The 21,249-nt window shown below is 53.6% G+C and overlaps 1 protein-coding gene across 2 annotated transcripts; it reads left to right on the top strand.

Moving 5' to 3' along the window:
- Positions 1-2,560: 2,560 nt before the first annotated feature.
- Positions 2,561-21,199, top strand: DENND2D (DENN domain containing 2D). Of its 2 annotated transcripts, none has more exons than XM_034654076.1 (12): positions 2,561-2,834; positions 7,099-7,274; positions 8,160-8,272; positions 8,977-9,046; positions 9,762-9,839; positions 10,854-10,994; positions 12,091-12,239; positions 15,755-15,932; positions 19,161-19,202; positions 19,614-19,698; positions 20,020-20,259; positions 20,690-21,199. In XM_034654076.1, exons 1-12 carry the CDS (start codon positions 2,777-2,779, stop codon positions 20,764-20,766), a joined length of 1,407 nt encoding a protein of 468 aa, XP_034509967.1. In that variant the 5' UTR covers positions 2,561-2,776; the 3' UTR covers positions 20,767-21,199. The 2 variants fall into 2 exon arrangements, with proteins under 2 accessions (XP_034509967.1, XP_002927526.1); XM_002927480.4 differs by lacking the exon at positions 2,561-2,834 and adding an exon at positions 6,152-6,511.
- Positions 21,200-21,249: the final 50 nt, after the last annotated feature.

Genomic DNA, 21,249 nt, shown 5'->3' with positions numbered 1-21,249 from the left:
CTCCTCCATCACCAGACTCTGGGAGAATAGCCTGTGGAATGATGTGGGGAATGGCATCTACAGGAAGAAAAGAAGGGGAAAAAAACTTTACTCTTAGCAGAAACTGAGGTGTCTTATTCTATCCTGTCATTTCCCACTTCTTCATCCACAAATCAATCAGCATCCATACCCATTCTCATCTCCTTTTTTCCCCTTTCAAATAAAGTTCTCTTTTCCCTTTTGAAGCCGGTCTTGTACGTATGCCCTCTCCCCTCCTTTCAGACCTTGATCCACCTGCCACTCTCATACTTTACATCTCGTCCCTGCTGTTCCCATCCCTGGGCTTATAAATACCTTCTAATCTTTCCCATTTTAATCCACCATTCAAGCCCATATGTCCCTCTAACTTAGCAACAGTTAACTTTCCTGGTGTTATCTGTACTTCCTCATTCTCAACTGGCTTATATCTCCATTTATGTCACCCTAAGGTCCTAATGAGTATTTTTAAAAATGCTTTAAAATTAAACTCATATAGGGGCACCTGGGTGGCTCAGTCAGTTGAACAGCCAGCTCTTGGTTTCAGCTCAGGTCATCATCTCCAGGTGGTGGGATCAGGTCCCGCACTTAGCTCAGGGTCTGCTTCAGATTCTCTCTCCCTCTCCCTCTAGTTCACACACACACTCTCTCTCTCTCAAATAAATAAAATATTTTTTTAAAAAATGAATAAAATTAAATCAAACTCATATACATATAGAAAAATGCATAGATGTGTACAATGCAAAGAATGATCTCATAGTGAGCACATCTATGTATCTGCCACCAGGTAAAGAATTAGGACATTCCCAGCACCCCAGAAGCCCTACGGTGTTCTTCCAGTCATTACTTCCTCCTTCCTCTGTAAATCTACCATCATCCTGGCTTCTCATATCATATATTAGTTCTGCTTGCTTTTAACTTTGTGTAGATGGAAATTTACATTATGAGCTCTTTTGTGTCCGGTTTTTTGGCTCAATGTCATGTTTGTGTGATGTCGTCATGTTGCAGGTGGCAGGGTTTAGTCACCTTTTCCCTGCTGTATAGTACTCCATTGTAAGAATGTGCACTCCATCCGTTTCACTGTTTCGGGACATACTAGATTATTTCCAGTTTGAGGCTATTTCAAATAGAATTTCCACGAATATTCGTGCATATCTTTTTATTGTGCATGTGTACATATTGCTTCATCTATGTCTAAAGGAAGGAAGGAGTTTGGTTGGCACCTCCGTAAAATAGGTTGGGAAAATTAAGGCACAATCGTACTCAACCAACTGGACAGGTTGCTCGTGAATAACCACTATACTTACACAGAGAAGCACAAGACACCAGGGCAGCCAAGAGAAGATGCTTGGGGAAGAGATGTGTCCTTGCGTGCGGGTGTAACACACAGAGAATAGGGAACAGAAACAGACCGTGTAATTAAGTACAAAATTGCATAGGCCCAGAGTACAGACAACTTTTAGAACCTCCTGGCAAGCTAGACAGTGTAATACCAGGGCTGCATTCTCTACTCTTGCTCACCCACCCTGTCTGTGACAGAAGAGGTACCTGGAGGCCATTCATGGGAGAGGGAAAGGAGCTCTAGGTCTGAGGGTCATTTCTATAGATCCCAGACATATTTCTGGCTGTGTCTTCTGCGCTCTGCCTCCCTCACTGAAACCAAGGCTAAAATCTCTGTGAATGGAGACACTTCAGATCCACTCTGCACACCCTCCACCCTTCCTACCCTACAGATGCAGGTCTGGGAGGGAGAGGGGAGCCCTGTAGATGCCCCAGAAGCAAGTGGGGCTTATCAGATGCAAATATTCACCCCTGACAACTAAAGCTTGAAGCCTCTGTGTGTTTGGAAGCCAATGAATATAAGAAGCGTGGAGTAGGAGCTGAAAGGCTGTAGGGGGATTTGGGATTAGAGCACGAGGGTGGCCAGCTGCAGCTGACATCATCATTATCATCACCATCACACCACCACCATCATCATCCTTACAGTTGTATTACATAAGAGTCTACAAAGAGCTTTCTGCTCCTTAGCTTTCACATCGCTGCAGGGTGGCAGGGCAGGAATTACCCCCAGTTCGAGGATTTGCCCCAGAACACTCTGGAGGGAATGCAGGGTCAGAACTCTAAGCGCTTCTCCTGTCCCTCCCTCGGAGCCCAAAGGGCAGCCGTTGGCTTGCTGGGTCTTAGGGAAGTGAAACCGGGAAAAGAGCGAGGGACACGTGCCCTGTGGGTGCAAGGACACAGAAGGCAAAAAGGTCTAGAAATGGCCAGAGGCTAAAGCGGTTGCGGGGTGGGAAGAGATGAAAGGTGGAAGGGTGTGCTGACTCAGAACTCTGTGCCCTCTGAGGTAAGTCCGGAGCCACCTGGAAGAGGCACCAATGTCCACAGGGCACTCCCAGCCGGTGCCGCGGAGGTAGGGCGTGACCGCGTCGCACCCGCGCGCTTGGGGACTTCGGGCTTGGGCAAGTCCATCTTCCCGGGGCGCCCCACGGAGGGTGGGAGCGCGGTGGCGCCGCCCCCTCCCGGACGCGCGTCGAGCGCCCTCTGTCACCCCACGCCACCCCGCCGGGGGGCCGAGGGCAGAGTCGGCCCGCCCAGGTGCGCCGGGGGTTGGCCCGCAGTCCGGAAGGTGCGCCGCCTCGTCCCGGGCCTGTGCCCTCGGCCTCCCCGCCTCGTGAAAGCGAAAGTGCCGGGCCCGCGAAGGGCGAGCTTCGGAGGCGGGGCCGGCGCGGACCCCGGACGGGCGCCGGGCACTCGCCGGGCCATGGACGGGCTCGGCCGCCGCCTCCGAGCCAGCCTGAGACTGAAGCGCGGCCGCGGGGGTTAGTGTGGGGCCGGGGCGCGGGGGCGGCACGGACGCCCGAGGCNGCGTGGCGAGGCCCTTGGGGGGCGAAGGGGAGGCGGCCGGCCAAAGGAAGCCGTTGTGGGGCCCCGGGGCCACGTGTCCTTCCAGCCAGGAAGCTTGCGGTGCAACCGCAGTGTGCTTGAGGCGCCCTCCCGGAGCCCCCGCCTCAGCCCCGCCCCGCCCCGCCGCTGGGCTCGGCAGAAATTCGGCTCTCCGACGTGACCACCCCCAACTGAGGGCGGAGGGGCCAGGGAGAGCGCGGCCCCCAGCAGACCTGGGACAGACCTGCTCTGCTGCTGCTTTAGAGTGTGCGAACCAGACAGGGCACGCCTCCCCCGGCTCCCGGCACCCGCTACCACCCTCCTCTGCCCCTCCCACCCCCCCAGGTGAGGGGACAAGGAGTACAGGGTTGTGAGGATTCAATTAGAAGTCACTGTACCTTCCCTTTCTTCTTAACAGGGACACTGGGCTTTGCAAGAAGGCTATTAGGAAATCATTCATGTTTTCATTCATTCAACAAACATTTATTTCGACTTGCCGGTAGCCAGTACTGTGGCTGGACAGCAGTAACCCTTAGATACTTGGCCCAGAGATCCCACCTACCGAGGAGAAAGGAGCCGATTGGGAAGTAAATCGGAGCCATTCCCAGCTTTCTAACATTGGCAGTCAAAAAGCTGAGTGAGACCCCTTCCTACTCCAGGACCCCCGAATTGGGGAGATCTGGGAATGAGATCAGTGCCCCTTCTACCATCATTCCCGCCCCACCCCCATCCCACCCCCAGTGCTTGCTGTTCTCCCTAAACACAGGCTTCCAGTATCTGGTCATTTCAAGGCAGAGAGGTCAGAGACCAGAGTGGGGGCAGGGCCTGGAACTAATGGTTGGAACAGAGTTGAGCCACTCTGGCGCGCCTGGTGTCCTCTTTTCTCTGGAGAGTACTGGTCTGGTCTTCCCTGGGCTCCCTTAACCCTCAGAAATCTATGTGAATGGAAGAGTTCTGCTTTCTGCAGCCCAGAGGAGACATTCCAGTTGTTTCCACTGACTCCAGCTGCCAAACTGAGCTGATGATTGTGCCTGGAGCGGCTTCCTGGGCATGGAGTGGCTGTGAGATGAGCAACCTGTATTAGCTGTCCTGAGGTCAGCCACCTGTCAGGCCAGGAGAGTTGCTCTCTTCATCTTTTACACCATCCTCCACCTTTCTGGGGAGTTCCCCATCCTCTTTTGCCCTTTTGGCCTCAGGGCAATTGTGTGATAAGAGGGTGTGTGCGTGTGTGTGTGTGTGTGTGTGTGTGTGTGTGTATACATGCATGTGTAAATCATCCTGTGGGAAGAAGTAGCAGTGGTGGTGGTCCTGAGTTAGGAGAAGCTGAACTAGAAAGGAAGGGCCAGCCTTCTAAAGCAGAGTTCCAGAAAGTCCCCTCACCTATATTCTAGCTGGTTGTGTGACTTTACTCAGGTGCCTGTGGGAGGGGCTTCCTGGTGAAGGAACAGGCGTAACCAGACCCATGACTTCCCCAAAAGGTTGGCTCCCTCCTCAACTAAAACGCTCAGGATAGTAATTTCATTCCAGGGCCCTGGGGATTAAATGAGATGGCCTATATTAATAGGATAGAGGGTTTTCTCTTCTGCTTTTCTCTTCTGTTGATAAACCTCTTTGAAAGGAAAAAGAAAACAATCTTTTTTCTGGATTTCTTGGGCTTCAGCCCAAAAATCTAGTAACTTCTTTTGTTTGATTTTGTGAGTTTTGCTGTTCTCCTGGCTCTCCTGATAAAGCAGGAGGAAATGGGCTGAACATGCAACCCAAAGGGTTTAGGGAAAGGAATAATTTCCTGAGGTTCTAGAATGATCAGTGAAAAGATTTGGGTTCTCAAAAGACCTTTGCAAACAGGAAGAACTCCACATTGGTGGGAGGTTTGGTGTGTACTGCATCCAGAAGGCGGGAGCATAGACATGGGAGCTCTCATAATTCCTACTCCAAACAGACTCTGTTAATAGTCCCTAAATAGTCCCTGAATTATTCTGTGCCTCAGTTTCCCCATCTGTATCAGGAAGATACTTGTTCCTCAGACTGGTGGTGAGGATTGTGCAACAAGTCTGTTCAGGTTGTGAGTAAGGCGTGGTGACAGTTCTGAGTGTTCTGGGTCATTGTCCTCACCATTACAGCATTTGTGACATCCTTATTTACTGTGATTGGGGTTCTCCCCACGAGTCATGCCTGGGGCCCTGAGTACTGGTTCTTACTGGTCCCACAAAAGCCTGATCTGGAGCTCATAAGAACAAGGCAGTCATCTCCCCCTATTCCAGCAATCCACTTTCTGCCAGAAAGCTGCAAATTCTTTGCTGGAGTGCCAGACACGGACACCAAATGCTTTGGCCTCCTGGCTCTAACCCCATGCATTTACTCATTCAGAAGTTTATGTGAGAATCCCAGGTGATTTATTGCTAGTTTTCCCACAGCCTCGAGACACCACTAGAGCCCAAGGGGCCAGCTGCTCTGCTCTTAGCTCGGGCAGAACTATTGACCTGACCCAACAGGGAAAAAAAGACCGAGCAGGAGTGGGGGTGGGGCAGGGATCACCCCGTTGCTTTCCACTGTCATTGAGAGAGCCTCAGGCTGCTGATGCAACCAGTCCCCTACTGTGGGCCAGGGAGAATGTCCTGAGTCCGTGCTTCCTATCTGGGAAGAGGGATTCTTTGCTGGAGCCCTGGAGCAGGTCCCGTGAGAGCAGTCAGTCTTAGGATATATTGCAGCAGGAGAGACATGTCCCCCTCTAGATCATTCTGACGTAGCAGGAACTCTCCAAGGCTCCAAGATGGATTTGCTCTCTCTTTTACCTCCAGGAGAGGACGGTTTTAGGTTCAGATCGATTTCCAGGACTCTCTCACTAGAAAAAATTTTCCATGGAGAGAATTAATGGACCGAGTCTATTTATCTTAATCAGGGGAGGCAGTGGCACGCTGGCTGTGGGGAAGGTTTGGTCCCGTGCGCTTGCTTGCAGTCCTCAAGTTCTGGAAGCTTCAGCGTGCTGCAAGGGGGCTCGCAGGGTTTTGCTTTTGTTTGTTTGTTTGTTTGGCCGTAGTGAATCAAGTTGAATGGGAAAGGTCAGGAGTCAAAGTTAGGGCGATATAAGATCCCTGTGCTGGGGCTGGTGAGGTGGTAATGCCCAGTCAGCTGCTGCTGGGCATTCTTCCCTGCCCCGAGGTTGTAAATAAACCCACTGCCCAATCAGCAGCGCAGGATTCAAAGCCCTTAGCCCCGAAGCAGCTGGGCCTTAGAGGTGTTTACTCATGACCTTTTTTCTTGCCACACCCTGGGGCTCTTGGGAGGAGCTGAGGTCAGAGCTGCAGTGCCAGGATGCTGCCTCTGTCAACGCAGGCGTTCGGCTGCCTTCCTGGGTCCCGTCACATCCTTCTTGCTCAATCATTGGGTGCTCAGGATGGAAGCTGATCTCCCGTGTCTGGAAGGCATTGCGCGGCGTGGCTTCATGGAGTCAGGGTTGCAGGCCGAAGCGGCAGCCCCTGTCTTAGGCTTTCTGTAGCCAGCCCGGGTTGAAGGGGAAGCGCTCCATGCCCCTGCAGGCTGGAGAAGATGGAAGGACAAGTGGGAGGCAGGATGCTCAGGCTCTTCCGCAACTGGCTGCCTCGACTCCGAGCAGGTCTGAACTGGATTGCCCGCTTCCTGTTTTCTAGGGTGACCCTCTTCGCTGGGGCTGTTTCTTCCTTGAAATGTTTCTTCCTTGTCTTCCATGTAGAGTCTTTATAGCCTGAACTCCACCTGGCCCCCCATGGGAGGCTTCCCCTGTTGGATGGCAGAGCCAGTCGTGCCGGCCACGGGGGTTGGTGTGGCCACAGACACAGGACACTGGTGGGACCTGTTCTGATTCGGGTCCATGTCCACTCAGGCCTTACTGCTTCGGGTACTGCCCTGGGCACCTTGGGTGGGCACAGTCTCTGCCTTGGGGGCAGAGGGCCTCCCGAGTGGCTCCCCAGTCCATTTCCTTGGCTTCCAAATCAGCGGTTTCTGTCCTCCTCGTGGCTCCCTGTTGCTTTCAGAAATCTCCCAGGGCAGGCATGAACACTGCCCAGATGGCTCTGACCCTGTGCCAGGCCCTGAGTCACTGGGCAGACTCCGGGGAACTTAGAGGCATGGTGGCCCTGAGGGGTGAAGTTGCCTGGAGCCACACAGACCCCTTGGGGCACAGGCCACTGAGATACCAAGTGGGCCCTGTTGTCTTGGTTTCAGGATCTCTCCAGGACAATCTGAGGGACACCGGAAAGGAACCAGAAAGGGCCCAGGAGCACTGTCTGCCCGCTTTTGCTGGAGGGCAACACTTCTTTGAATACCTCCTCGTGGTTTCCCTCAAAAAAAAGAGTGTGGGGGCTGACTATGAGCCCACCATCACCTACCAGTTTCCCAAGGTAAGGACGGAAGGAGTGGGCAGGGGGAGACAGGGTTTGGGTGTTTGAGAGGTGGTGGGGGGAGGGGTGCCCTCTCTCCCACTCCACCCTGCCAGGGCTTGAGTCTAGAGCCGCCCTGTGTTCAGTGCTCCTGTTTCCTTCAGGCCCAGGCCGGTTTCCTGTTATCACCCACAGAATCTAGGTCTGGCTTCTTTGCAGGGAACTGACCTGGGCTCCCTAGCTAGGAAACGAGGCTGGTTCTTCTGCCCCTCTTGGGGCCTCCTTGTTCTTCCAAATTGCAGCCTCAGTCACCCTTCTCTGTAGAGAGGCTTGCCTTCTGCCAAACCTCCTTGCAGGCCTCCCCTCCCTGGGGTGGGGGGGGAAGGAGAGGGTGGGGCAAGCTCACAGCTGGTGGGCAGGCTCAGCCGGTGGCCACAGCCCCAATACCAGGCTCCTTCTTGTCTGCTCCCCTGCTAGGGTAAGGGGTGGGGTTACAGCATCCTTCTCGTTAACCCCGACGGCTCCGCAACTGAGCTGGCCACGTCTCTTCTCTGATGTGGTAGCTGTCTCACCTGGCCCTCCCAGGAGGCCAGGCAGCCTCTGGGGCCTTTCTGTATCCAGTGAAGCCTTGGCCCCCTTCCTGCCTATGTGGGTCCTTAGGAACCTGGTGTCTAACTCAGGCTGGTGTAGATTTGGCCTAGGAGGGGCTGTTTCAGTCTTGGGGTGGGTCCAGCCCCAGAACGAAGTCCCTGTGCACAGAGTGACAGTGGCACACTTGGAGCCCCTGCCAGCAGGAAGGCTTATCCTCAGACTGCTGCAGAGCTTCAAAAGAAGCCTGTCGACGCTCAGGCCCTCTCCGCCTGCCTGACCTCCGCAATTCACTGGTCTCTTTCCCGTTCCTTCTAGCGGGAGAACCTGCTTCGGGGCCAACAGGAGGAGGAGGAGCGGCTGCTCGGAGCCATCCCCTTGTTCTGCTTCCCAGATGGGAATGAGTGGGTCCCGCTCACTGAGTATCCCAGGTAATTGCTTGGGCCTGGGACAGAGGAATCTGGGACTGGGGGAGACGAGACAGGTGTGAGCTCTGTGGGCCCCGTGGCTCCCTCACTTGCTCTGTATGCCAGTTTCTCACCAGCTTCCCTCCTGACGGGGAGGGACTGGAGTTGACTCACTTATAAACATCTTGCCCGGCGTCCCCCAAGGCCAACGATCTTGGCCAACCAGGTGGACCAGTCTGTCACCTGTGTCCAGAGAAGGGCAAGAATCTCTCACCTGTCCTGGGAATGATGGTTACCACGTGTTGACTGCTTCTGGCAGAAGCTGGACTTCGTGGAAGGCCTTTGGCTTCTAAGAGGGCAATGTGGCCAAGTCCCTTTGGCATCAGCACTGGAATTGGCTGCCTGAGTTCGGATTTTGACTTTACCACTTTTGAGTCGACTGACTTTGGATAAGAACTACCTTCTCAGCCTCAGTGCCTTTGTCCTGAAAGTGGGGATAATATTTGAATCCACCGCAAAGGGCTGTTTTGAGAATTAAATGAAGTGGCGTGTTTAGAGCTGGATGCTGATAAGCCCTTAATAAATTACTGATGTTATTATTACTCTCATGATTAATCAGCAACTCCCCTCTGCCCTCCTGACCCCCCTCGGCAGCTGTCTGAGGCTGCCCACCTTCCTCTTTTAGGATCCGGTGAGTAAATGCAAACCGTGTGTCTGCTCTTCCTCAGGGAGACCTTCTCCTTCGTTCTGACCAACGTGGATGGGAGCAGGAAGATCGGCTACTGCAGGCGCCTCCTGGTCTGTGCTGCTCAGAACTGCCCCCTCCTCTCTGCGGCCCGCTGCACTCCACGGCTGGGCTTGCTCGAGCTTCAGCTGCAAAAGCCAAGGCTCCCTGGCAGTAGTGGTTGCCGGGAGAGCCCAGCCCAGCACCTGCTGCCATGTTAGTGCCCCCTGCAACCCTGCAGGAACGGGGACACAGGCCCCTCCTTGCCCACCCAGGGGACCTTGGCTGGCCGTGCTGCGATCTCTGCTCTCCCCAGGCTTTCAACAGCTCGCTCGGTGGGAGGCTCCTACCGGATCCTCCCTCCAGCTTCTGTACCCAGGCCTAGATGCCTCGGCCCCAGGAGCCTCCCAGAGCATAGACTGGGATTCAATGATTCTTGGGTCTCGAGAGCATTCTCCAAGTGCATTTACAATGCTGTTGTCTCTAGCCATTCCTTCATCTCCACAGCCCACTTGCTCCCTTTCTCTGCAGTCCGCAGATGGTGCTGGTGCTGATGGTGGCAGAGCTTGGCCCCTGCCGGGCCGTCTGCTTTTGACTTTGGTGGCTGCTTTGGCCTCGCTGCTGCCCGTGCCACAAACAGAACCTCTGCGCAGCCAGGCCTTTCTCCATCCGACCCCCCTTTCCCCACGAGTCCCCGGGCCCAGGCTCCAGCCTTGTGCGCCATCAGCCCCAGCCAGGAGGAGCCCTGGAGAGGCTGCAGCCCTGAAGGACCTCTCTGTCCCTCCCCAGCCCGCCGGCCGCGGCCCTCGCCTGCCCGAGGTGTACTGCATCATAAGCTGCATCGGCTGCTTCGGCCTGTTCTCCAAGGTAGGGGTGGAGCGGGATTCCTCGGTGCCTGCTGGGCCCATGCAACTCCCAGGGCTGCCCGGCCGCCTGACCCGTCTGTGCTCCCCAGGGCCCTGAAGGGAGCTCTGCCCTCACAGCCAGGGGGCAAACCAAGGCACGCTTGGGGACACTGAGGCAGAGAGAGGCTCTTGGGCTTGACTTGAGTTTGGAGAAAAGTGGGCACTGAACCCAGGGGACGGTCTCCCCTCCAGAGAGCCCATGCTCCCCCTCTGGTCAGGTGAGAAAGCAGGGAGAGCCCCAGGTTGGGAGGCGGGATTTTCCCGTTCCTCACCTGGCAAACGCCTGCAACGATCCTTCACCTCCCTGACTCACGGTCTGGCGCAAGGCTTGAATGAAGTGACATGGGAGACCCGGAATACTGAACAAATACGAGGACAATTACCATACAGAGTCGTAGTATACCATTCCGAGACTCCCTCTGACTCCTCTGAGGGTTGAGATCTCTAGGGCTTCTCCTGCTGGAGTAACTGGAGTGCCAGTACCCCTGAGTCAGCCCTCAGAATGGACGGGGCGTGTCTTGGGGGTCGCGAAATAGCTTCCCTGTGGCCCTCCCAAGCAGGCCCTTGGGAGGATGAGGGCGGGACACTGTCAACCTTTGGCCTTTGCTTGGAGGAGTGTTCCTCCGCACAGGGCTCTGAGGGATGGAGTCTGGCCCAGGCCCTGGGGAGACTCTAGTGGAAGTCGGGGGGCAGCATGTCCCCCAAGAGGCCCAGGCTCCGAGGCTCCCACCGCATCCAGCATGACTGGAACATGGTACCATCGTGGATGATGGTTTACTCTGGGATAACTTCTGGGGGGAAGGCAGTTTAGGGAGGAGAGTGAAGCAGCTGGCAGAGGGGCCTGGAAGGTCCTCAAGGACTGGCTGGACCAGGGCTGGGGTGGGGTTGGTGGGATGGTGGTGGCAGAAGGCTCATATGGGGGGGCCTCCCGGCGGCTCCCTTTGAGCCTTGCCTCCCACGAGCCCTTGCCTTGCAGATCCTGGACGAGGTGGAAAAGAGGCACCAGATCTCCCTGGCAGTCATCTACCCCTTCATGCAGGGCCTCCGAGAGGCGGCCTTCCCTGCGCCCGGCAAGACCGTCACCCTCAAGAGCTTCATCCCCGACTCGGGCACGGAGGTGGGTTACTGAGGGCGTAAGCCCCTCCCTAGCTGGTGAGGGGGGCGCCACTCTCTCTCGGTCCTGCCATCCACCGGGTCAGCACGAACAGACTGAGCCAGGCAGGGCTGGGGGCCCGACTGCAATTACCGACAGAGCTGAAAATCAAGCCCACAGTTTCTGATCCTTGCAACCTGACATTCACAGGCAACTCATGACTGCTCAAGCCACCAAGACTTGTATCTATAATAAATGAAGCACGTAAGCTGAGGTTCCTGGGGCTAGAATGGACAATGCCCGCAGCCCCCAAACTGCCACTTTCCCCCATTCTCCCCCTTCTCTTCCCATGTATGTCCAGTATCTCTACCGCATGGCCTCCACCTGTCTACTTCTTATCATCCGTCTCCACCCCTGCGTCCCCACCCATGCCTCGTGGGGTTGCTGTAGTGGCAGGCACTAAGCAGACAAGGCAGCAAGCAGGACATGGTTTTAAGAATCCCAGTCCCGACCCTGGGGACCTTGGAAGATCGGTGTCTCTCTCCGAACCTTGGCTTCCCCACATAAACATAAGGGGAGGGGCTAGACTTTTCCCCTTTCTCCAAAATGCTTGCCACGCGCCAAGCTATACTGTTTCTGGATATGAAGTGTTGAGTGCAATGAATGCAATTCCTGACCTCCTGGAGCTTAAAGTCTAGCAGAGGAGACAGACATTAACTAAGTAAACGCACGAAGAAAGTCGATAATTGAAAAAGGCGCGACAGGGATGCAAGGGAAGAAATGCTGCCTGAGGACATGACGGGAAACACACATCGAATTGGGACACAGGGAGGGGGAGACAAGAAGAGTGACCCAGGGGAGACCTGACCTCTGAAGGCTCTCTGGCAGGAGAAGTGCACTGGAGGGGCAGGTGTGGCCTGTGGGCCAGGCTGGGGACGGGTCAGCATGGCCCTGAGCGCGAGGGAAAGGGAGGAAATCGTGGATGGGCTTCCAGCAGGGGAGAGGTGGAATCAGATGGACATGGGTAGGGAGACCGGAGTGGAGGCCGGTGGAGGCCCAGCATCCGGGGCCCTGCGCTGTTTCAGTGTGGTGAGGCCTCCTCTCTCCCAATCCCCTGCAGTTCATCTCTCTGACGCGGCCCCTGGACTCCCACCTCGAGCACGTGGATTTCAGTTCTCTGCTGCGCTGTCTCCGCTTTGAGCAGATCCTGCAGATCTTTGCCTCTGCGGTGCTGGAGAGAAGAATCATCTTTCTGGCAGAAGGTCTCAGGTGGGTCCAGCCGCTGAGCAGCTCTCCTGGGCTGACTGGCACCCCCCAGCTCAGGGGACAGGGCCGGAGGGCTCTCTAAGTCTGTGGGACCCCTCACCCTCCTGCCTCCGGCTCTGATTTTGTATGAAGCCTCGTAGAGAAACAGCTGTTGCAATGCCCCTGCTTCTGCCTGCAAACTTGACTGCTTCCCAAGCCTGAAGAAAGTTCCAGATTCAGCTCTGAGCAGGGCCTGAAGTGTTCCTGGGCCAGCTCAGGCGGAGACCAGTCAGGGTGGGTGCAGATGTAATTCTACTCGTGATGGCTTAGGGAGGGAGGGAGGGCACAGGACAGGGTGAGAAGGCCTATATATTGGTATGGAGGTCAAGCCCGTCATCCTCAAGGGCAAACACATCTCATGTATCCATTTACTCACTCATTCAACAAACATTATACTGTGAGTCAACTGTCTTCCAGATGCCGAACATCAGGAAGATAGACAAACAAGACATGGTCTCTGCCCTTAGGGCATGTAGAATTCTGTAGTGGTTGGAAGCAGAGGTGTTGAACTCAGCAGGACGAGGTTCAATCCAATATATTCTCCTCCTTCAGCTGTATGCTTCCCCTTAGGTCAGTTTCTTAACTTGAAGTCACGATCTCCTTGTCTGTAAAATCAAGAAAACGATTGTACCTACCTCACCAGGTGTGTCGAGGGTTAAATGAAACAGGTTCCTACCACCCTGCCAGGCACACACATATTGGTAAGAGCTAGCTGGGATTTTTGGGGGGAAGCGGGGTCTTATAATTTACTTATTTTATTTATTTTTATTTTTTAATTGTTCCTTTTTATGACGTATAGCTGACACACAGTGTTATATTAGTTTCAGGTGTATAGCGTGTTGATTCAACAATTCTGCACATGATGCAGTGCTTATCAAGACAGGTGTCGTCAACACCTGTCACCATGCAACATTATTACAACATTATTGACCATATTCCCTATGCTGTACTTTTCATCCCCACGACTTATTTATTCCATACTAGAACTCTGTACCACTCTTAACCCCCTTCACTTATTTCGCCCATCCTTCCTCACACCTGCGCTCTGGCAACGACCAGTTCGTTCCCCGTAGGTATGAGTCGGTTTCTGCTTCTGTTTGGTTTTGTTTTGTTTTGAGGATTCCACATAGAAATGAAATTATACTGTATTTGTCTTTGTCTGACTTATTGCACTTAGCCTAATGTCCTCTAGGACAGCCAGGCTGGTAAGAATGGCAAGCTTTCATTATTTCACGTGGCTGAGTGACGACAGTCCCCTGCATATACGTGTTTTTATGCTTTCATCAGTTGATGGACACTTAGGTTGTTTTCCTATCTTGGCTACTGTAAACAGTGCTGCAGTGAACCTGAGGGTACATACAGCTTTTCAGATTAGTGTTTGCATGTTCTTTGGGTAAACACCCAGCAGAATTTCTGGACTGGATGGTAGTTCCACTTGTAATGTTTTGAGACACCTCTGCCCTGTTTTCCACAGTGGCTGCACCAGTTTGCATTCCCACCATCAGTGCGTGAGGGATCCTTTTGTGCCACGTCCTCGCCAACACTTGTCATTTCTTGTCTTTTTGGTACTAGCCATTCTGACGGGAGTGAGGTGGTAGCTCATGGTGGTTCTGATGTGCATTTCCCTGACGATGAATGATGTTGAGTATCTTTGCGTGTGTCCGTTAGGCCATCTGTGTGTCTTCTATTCAGGTCCTCTGCCCAGTTTTTAATCGCATGATGATGATATTTGGCGCTGAGTTGTAGGAGTTCATATATTGTAGATGTAAACCCTTTATCAGACGTATCATGTACACATCTTCTCCCATTCAGTGGGTGGCCTTTCCATTTTATTGAGGGTTTCCTTTGCTCTGCAAAAGCTAGCTGTTATCCTTAATAGTAAGTTCATAGTTGAATGTATCTCTGGGCATAGTCGAGGAAGGGTACGGTCATGTCTTGGCCTCTGCCTCTCAGGGGCCTCAAGTCTGAGAAAAACATGGGGAGACATGTGACACAATGGAGGAGAAAAATATCATGAAAGAGTGGGAGGCTGACCGTCTATTGGCGTCTGGCAAGGGAGAAAGCCAATGAGATTGGGCTGACAACCCTGGTTCTGTCTTTTAGGGAAGAAGAAGAAAAGGACCTTAAGGACTCAAATGTGAGGCCAGAGGGTCAGGTGGATATCATGGGTTTTGGAGGAGAGGAAGTTTGGGCAGGGAGGAAGGCCTGTGGGTTGAACCTTTTACAAAATCAGTGATAACCAAAAAGGCCCTCATTGTGAGCCAAATCCTTAAGGGAAGTGGTGTAATCTTTTGCTCTGGAAAGAGTGCTTCCACTTTCAATCCTGTAGAAAAATGAGAAGGTTCTGTTGTGGCTGGAGCTGGGGTTCCTACCTTTCCCCCAAGATCAGTGTTCAGGAAGTAAAGGTGATTCCAGGTGCCAACTGACCTGGATACAGGCCCAGGCTGGCAGGATCTGCCTCTCAGGTGCTCACTTTCCCCAGGGAGATCCCACCACTCCCCACTTCCTTCCCACACTGAGTTTGTCAGGTCCCCGAAGCCCAGCAGGGAGGGGACTTCCAGTCAGCCTCAGCCGTGGCTGGACCCTCAGAGACCCAATCTTTCTAAGTCAGGAAGCACGAGCTCCATACCAAGAACTGAAACAGGGTTTCTGCCTCCGTGTTTTTATTGGCCTTGGTTTGAGGGTTGTTTGGGGAAAGGAAGAGCCATGAAGAGGCAGTGGAGAGGCGAGCACAGAGCGGGGCTGGGTGTGTGTGTGTGTTGGAGGGTGGGGTGAGGAGTCGGCCTGAGCTGTGAGCGAGGCAGTAATCATACAGGGAATGCTTCACTGGAAGGGTGAAGGGGCCACCTCTCTGGGACTTTCCGGCTAACAATCGCCGGGCAAAGGTTCCTGGAATCTAGGAATTTCCCATGATAGCTCAGGCACCAACCTGTTAACTTTAAATAACCTCGAGGGGTCAGAGGGAGCTGTGAGAGGTAAAGACGGGGTGGGTGAGGGTGGATAGCCACACGGAGGAAATAGGGCTCGGCCTCTCTGGTGTGCTCCACTGTTTACATGTTTGTCTCCTTAACTATGCTGAAGTCTGTTAAGCAGGGTCAGTGCCTTGACTTCCTGATACCCACATCCTTAGCGCAGGGGCGAGTCTATAGAAGGGCTCACCCAGTGACTTGCTGGAGTGAAGGCATTTCCTCTTCCCTCCTCTTTGGGGCCACTAGTGTTCTTGTGCGGGGCTGAGAGAGAGGACTAACTGGGAAAAGAAGGATCAGAGAGAGGCCCTGTCCTCTAGGAGAGGAGCCCCAGCCTCTCCTGGTTTCCATCCCTCCCCTCCCAGCTACCCTTGGTCACAAGCTCTGCGACCCGACCCGCAGAGCTCCCAGACTTGCTTCTACGGTGGGCGGGGGAGGGGCCGTGGGGGCTGTGTGGGGGGTGGAGGCACAGGGAGGCCTCTCTGACTCTTGCTGTCTGTGCCCTGTCCCCAGCACCCTGTCTCAGTGCATCCATGCTGCTGCCGCACTGCTCTACCCCTTCAGCTGGGCACACACCTACATCCCCGTTGTCCCCGAGAGCCTTCTGGACACTGTCTGCTGCCCCACTCCCTTCATGGTCGGAGTCCAAACGCGCTTTCAGCAGCAGGTCATGGATAGCCCCATGGAAGAGGTATGGTGCTGGTGCCGCAAGACGGGGGCGTGACTCGGAGCCCGGGCACAGCCGGAGTCAGAGCTGGGCTCTGGGGCTAACAGCTGTGTCACCTGGAGCAAGTTGCTTCACCTCTTTAAGCCTGAGCTTCTGATCTGTAAAATGGGGATAGCGGTGTCCGGGTGCTAGGGATTGGAGGGGAAATAACCTGCGAAAAGCTCATAGCTTGGTGCTTCTCATAATTGATGCTCAGTAAGGGGCTGCTTCCTCCTCCTGAATGATTTCTTTTTGAATGTAAGGGGCAGCTTTTGCAGGGGTCATCCAGCTGTCCTAGGTCAGCTCTGGGCTGTCCCCTCTCTCGTCGGAATGGACAAGCACAGCTGGTCTGTACAACACACAGCCCACTAGAATGAATTTGCATTCCTTGCAAGTGAGCTAACATAGCCCCCCCCCCCCGCAAACTATGATTTTTGAAAAATGTGGATTTTTGTAGCAAGAGTTATTTTTTTAAATTTATTTATTTTAGGGGGGATGTGCACATACAAGTGGTGGGGTGGGGTGGGTGCACAGAGGGAGAGGGGGAGAATGTTAAGCTGAGCGCAGAGCCCGAACGTGGGGCTTGATCTCACAACCTTGAGATCATGACCTGAGCTGAAATCAAGAGTCAGATGTTTAACTGACTGAGCCACCCAGGCGCCCCAGGTTATCTTTCTCTTTCTCTTTCTTTCTCTTTCTCTCTTTCTCTTTTCTTTTCTTTTTCTTTCTTTCTTTCTTTCTTTCTTTCTTTTTCTTTCTTTCTTTCTTTCTTTCTTTCTTTCTTTCTTTCCTTTTTTTCTTTCTTCTTTCTTTTTCTTTCTTAGATTTTATTTATTTATTTGACAGAGATAGAGACAGCCAGTGAGAGAGAGAACAAAAGCAGGGGGAGTGGGAGAGGAAGAAGCAGGCTCCCAGAGGAGGAGCCTGATGTGGGGCTCCCAGAACGCCAGGATCACGCCCTGAGCCGAAGGCAGACGCTCAACGACTGAGCCACCCAGGCGCCGCCCCAGGTTATCTTTCTGATGACCTCAGAGCTCACTGGGCTAATGAGGATATAGGTCCCTATCCCCCTTGATTCTGCCATCTTGTTTCTTAGCAATGCCCCAGCCACACCGGAGGGCGCAGTGGTGAACATAGGCACTGGTAGCATGAAGCTATCCCCAGTGTGGGAAAGACAACTCAAAGCATGCGCTCTGCTGTGAGTTGTCGGTAGCCACTTTCTGAAGATCACGTTACTATAATCTCAAGCTACAAGAGTTACTTAGGTATGCCTGCGTTGGCTAACCATTGACGCCCCTGTGCAAAGGGCTGACCAAGGGAAGAGGTGGGGTCTCGTGGTAAGCTGCTAAGAGGCAGGAACCAGCCCTGGCGGGAGGACTTTTACCATTTGCATAAGAAATAACAGAGGCCCCAGAGGCAATGATGGAACCTAGCGCCACAGATAGACCCAAAGCCCTTCTTATACAAAGTGTTGCTGGGAAGTAAAGAAGCAGGCAGTTTCCCTTCCTCGTTTTCCTTGGCCTTCCCAGCCCTCCTCAGAAGTGCTGAGTAGACGGACCCTTTGAAGGAGCCTTTGCCATGTGACTAACTGGGTCAGAGTATCAGCCCAATGTTTGGCAATGACTTAAAATGTCCCAACCCTAGGAGTTATGAAACTTGCTGATGCTGCAGTTCCAGCTCCTCCCCCGACAGCCGGCCAGGAAGACACCCCAAGGCCAGCCAGACTGCAGCTCCTGCTATCCAAGAGCCTTGGCCACTTTAGTCCTCAGCAGCTGCTCTGTGAAATGGGCAGGGGATGAGGAAGGGGGAGGGTCAGGGGCCACTGTGGCTGCGGGGGGGGGATTCTCTGCCCACGGAAGCTCTGGAAGGCACTACTCGACAGCAGTCATGTAGCAAATATTAGAAAGATTTTGGGGAACTTCACAAAAAATTCTTCATGCACATTCTTAGCTCCCTGAAATGAACAGCCTTTCTTGAATAAAGGCCTCTGAGCCTGTGTATTCAGGTGGTCTCAGGCCTGGACTAGTTCAGCTCTTCTCCCCGATGACGAATAATTACACCGCCAGCTCCGTCTTTTGGCACACTTTCCGGTCCCTCTTTCTCTTTATTTGGAAGAAGGGAGCATAGAAGGATCATTCACCAAACATACAAGACCAAGAGTCTAAACCGAAAAGGTGGGCCCAGCAGGTGTTTAAATGACCAACCCAGGCTTCGGGGGATCCTGGTAAACTGCGGAGCACAGGCCCTGTCTAAAGGAGGCAGGTGCACTCCGTTCCATCTGGACATGGTCCTTTGGAAACGTGGACCAACCAGTGTTAGGGCTGCTGACTTGTCAGAAGCCCCCAAAGCAAATTTTATGTGAAATTTTCCAATTTAAGTATTGGAAACCAACTCAATTATTTAAAAATACTCTGAGCCTCAAAGAAACAAATCGGCAGGTTGGAATCTAATCAGCAGAATGCCAATTTGTAACGTCAGGTCTAGACGGAGGGCCCCTCCGGTAGTGATGTGCTGTGCTCCCGTTCCCCGCAGCCTGCAGACACATGGTCTCCTCACTGCCTTTCCTTCCCTGTTCCTGTTGCCCTGGGCTCATTTCCTTCTCTTCCTGTTTCCTGCGGGAAAGCCCAAAGATCCCAGGGGGTTTTCAAAGGAGGACTCCCTGGCAATCATAAAGTTGTTGCAAGCATTAAAAGACCAAAAGGTGTCCATTGCTGGCCTCAATGTGACCAGGGGGCAGGGAGCTGAAGGCGTGGGGAGGAGAGCGACGCAATACCTAGGACAGCTCGATCTAGGCTTGGAAACCCATTCTCCTATTTGTAGGACCTCAGGCGACTTCTTTGCTTCCACACCTGCAAAATGGGGATAGTGCCTCCCTCTACAGGACTGTGGGGAGGACTGAACAGGAGAAAATGTGTAAAGTCTGATCGTGTGTGCCATGTGCTAAATGTTCCATATATAAAAGCCATTCCTACGATCAGTGTTTCAGTAAGAGAGTGACTGGCTCTGGTTGCCCCAGTTGTCTTCCCTCCTACCTCAGAGCTCCCCCCACCCTTCCTACACCCTCCTGCCTTTTCCCAGGAAGGGAGAATTGCCCGTGCTGATCTTGTTGCCACTTGGGCTGACAGGTGCAGCCACAGGCAGAAATGCAGGGGCTAAGTGCTCCTGAGGCTCTGATGGGAAGAGAGAAAGCCATTCGTTCTGTGTTTATTTCAGGTCCTGTTGGTGAATCTTTGTGAAGGAACCTTCTTAATGTCGGTAAGTGTCTGGGCTCTGACCCCCTACAGGCCCACCACCACCTCCACCACTCTTGTGCCTCCAATGCTCCACCTACTCGCACAAGCGTGAAGTGCTTTTCTTGGGTGAGAACCCATGCTAATAAGGGTTCTCGCAAGGAGCCCACGGCAAAGACGCAGACGGCTTCACTATGAGGCGGTCGGTTTTGGTGCCTCTGGAGCAGGGATGTAAGCCCCTTGCCACAGGGGTACAGGGGAGACTTGCTAATGTTTACCGTCAGATGGAAGGCCAAGAAGCAGCTTCTGTTGCTTCTCTCCTACGTGGCCGACTTGGGGCGGAGTGGGGGCGTAGAACTGATGCCCTCATCAGGCTTTCTGCCAACACTGCACACCTCTTCCCAGACTGCTTGACTTCCGAGCTCTCCTCTCCTAGGTTGGTGATGAAGAAGATATCCTTCCACCCAAGCTTCAGGATGAAATCTTAGACTCCCTTGGTCAGGGGACCAATGAGCCACAGAGTAAGTCCTGGGCCCCCCCTTATTTTGGGTTTTTCCACAGAACCCGAGGAAAGGATTCCCAGCCATCCCAGCCAGAACTAAGATGGACTCACTCAGCAGTCCTGGGCTAGTCGCAGGGGCCTGGATTCTAGGGCAAGTCTGAGTGTGAGATTTTATTCTTCCTAAGCCCTGGTGGAGAACCTGTACCCAGTCTCCCATTTTAATCCGTAATTATGAGCCCGATCCTAGCCACTTCCCCAGGAGCGTTCGGCCTGCCTCGGAAGCCACCTGGAGGCAGGAGCGGGTGGTTCTTCTGAGATGGCCTCTGTGTGTCTCCTGCAGCTTCAGAACAGCTCAACGAGCATGTTTCGGGCCCGTTCGTGCAGTTCTTTGTCAAGACTGTGGGCCACTATGCTTCCTATATCAAGCGGGAGGCAAACGGGCAAGGCCACTTCCAAGAACGGGCCTTCTGTAAGGCTCTGACCTCCAAGGCCAACCGCCGATTCGTGAAGAAGTTTGTGAAGACACAGCTCTTCTCCCTTTTCATCCAGGAAGCAGAGAAGAGCAGGAACCCTCCTGCAGGTAAACGGTGACAGCCCCTTATCATTCCAAGCCCAGGGAGGGCCACTGCCTCCAAGGCAGGTGTGGCCCTAGGATGAAGAGCGTTGGCTCTGGAGTCCCACAAAATAGATGCAGTCTTGTCAGTGGGATTGGACCAAAATAACCGGAAGCCTCAGGAGAGGCCTCCGGGATGCCATTTTGCACAAGTTGCTCTGTCTTCATCTGGAGCTAATGTCTATTAATTATTCTATCTGTGGGCCCGGTTTTGGGCCAAACTGAAGACCTGGCTCTCAAGAGGCCTGTGAGGACCTGGGAACCCTGATGGGAATGTGGGTGTAGCAGGGGAGCACAGGGAGCAGACGGAGAGGCTATTTCTGATCCTCATTCCTACACTCATCATCGTCCGCCTGCCCAGATGGCATGACCCTAACACCTGTATCTGAACCCACAGGCTACTTCCAACAGAAGATACTTGAATATGAGGATCAGAAGAAACAGAAGAAATCAAGGGAAAAGACTGTGAAATAAGGGCTGTGGTCAACAGGAGGGACTGGACTCACAGGCCAGTTTTGGACTTTGGTCCCTGCCAGCACGGTGGGATCGGCAAAGCGTGCCGCCTCCAGAATCCACAGCCTTTTTCTGAGTCCTGGTAACCGGGTCTTGCTTCAACCTGGCGTCTTGAGGGTGGGATCCATGGAATCAGCCTTCTCTGGACTGTGGAAGGCTCCGACCTCGGTGCCCCCAGAGAGGGTTCCACGCGGCACGGGGACACAGAGCAGCAGGCCGCAGGAGCACAGGTGTCATGGGGACTCAGATGGTGCTGGGGCCACCCTCTTCCAGGAACCACTGTCACAAAACCCTCAACACAGAAGGCAGTTGTGGCCCAAAGGCTCAGTCTCTCCACGTAAGAAAGAATCTGTGGACACGTGAAGCTAGGAATAAAGAAGAAAATCTCCTTGTTGTTTTTGTGTTATCTTTAGCTTCCACTCCAGGGTGGCGCTGTGGGGGAAG

The sequence above is a fragment of the Ailuropoda melanoleuca genome, chromosome 2, assembly GCF_002007445.2.
Source record: "Ailuropoda melanoleuca isolate Jingjing chromosome 2, ASM200744v2, whole genome shotgun sequence".
NCBI classification, from domain to species: Eukaryota; Metazoa; Chordata; class Mammalia; order Carnivora; family Ursidae; genus Ailuropoda; species Ailuropoda melanoleuca.
This window is presented reverse-complemented; position numbering and strand designations above follow the sequence as displayed.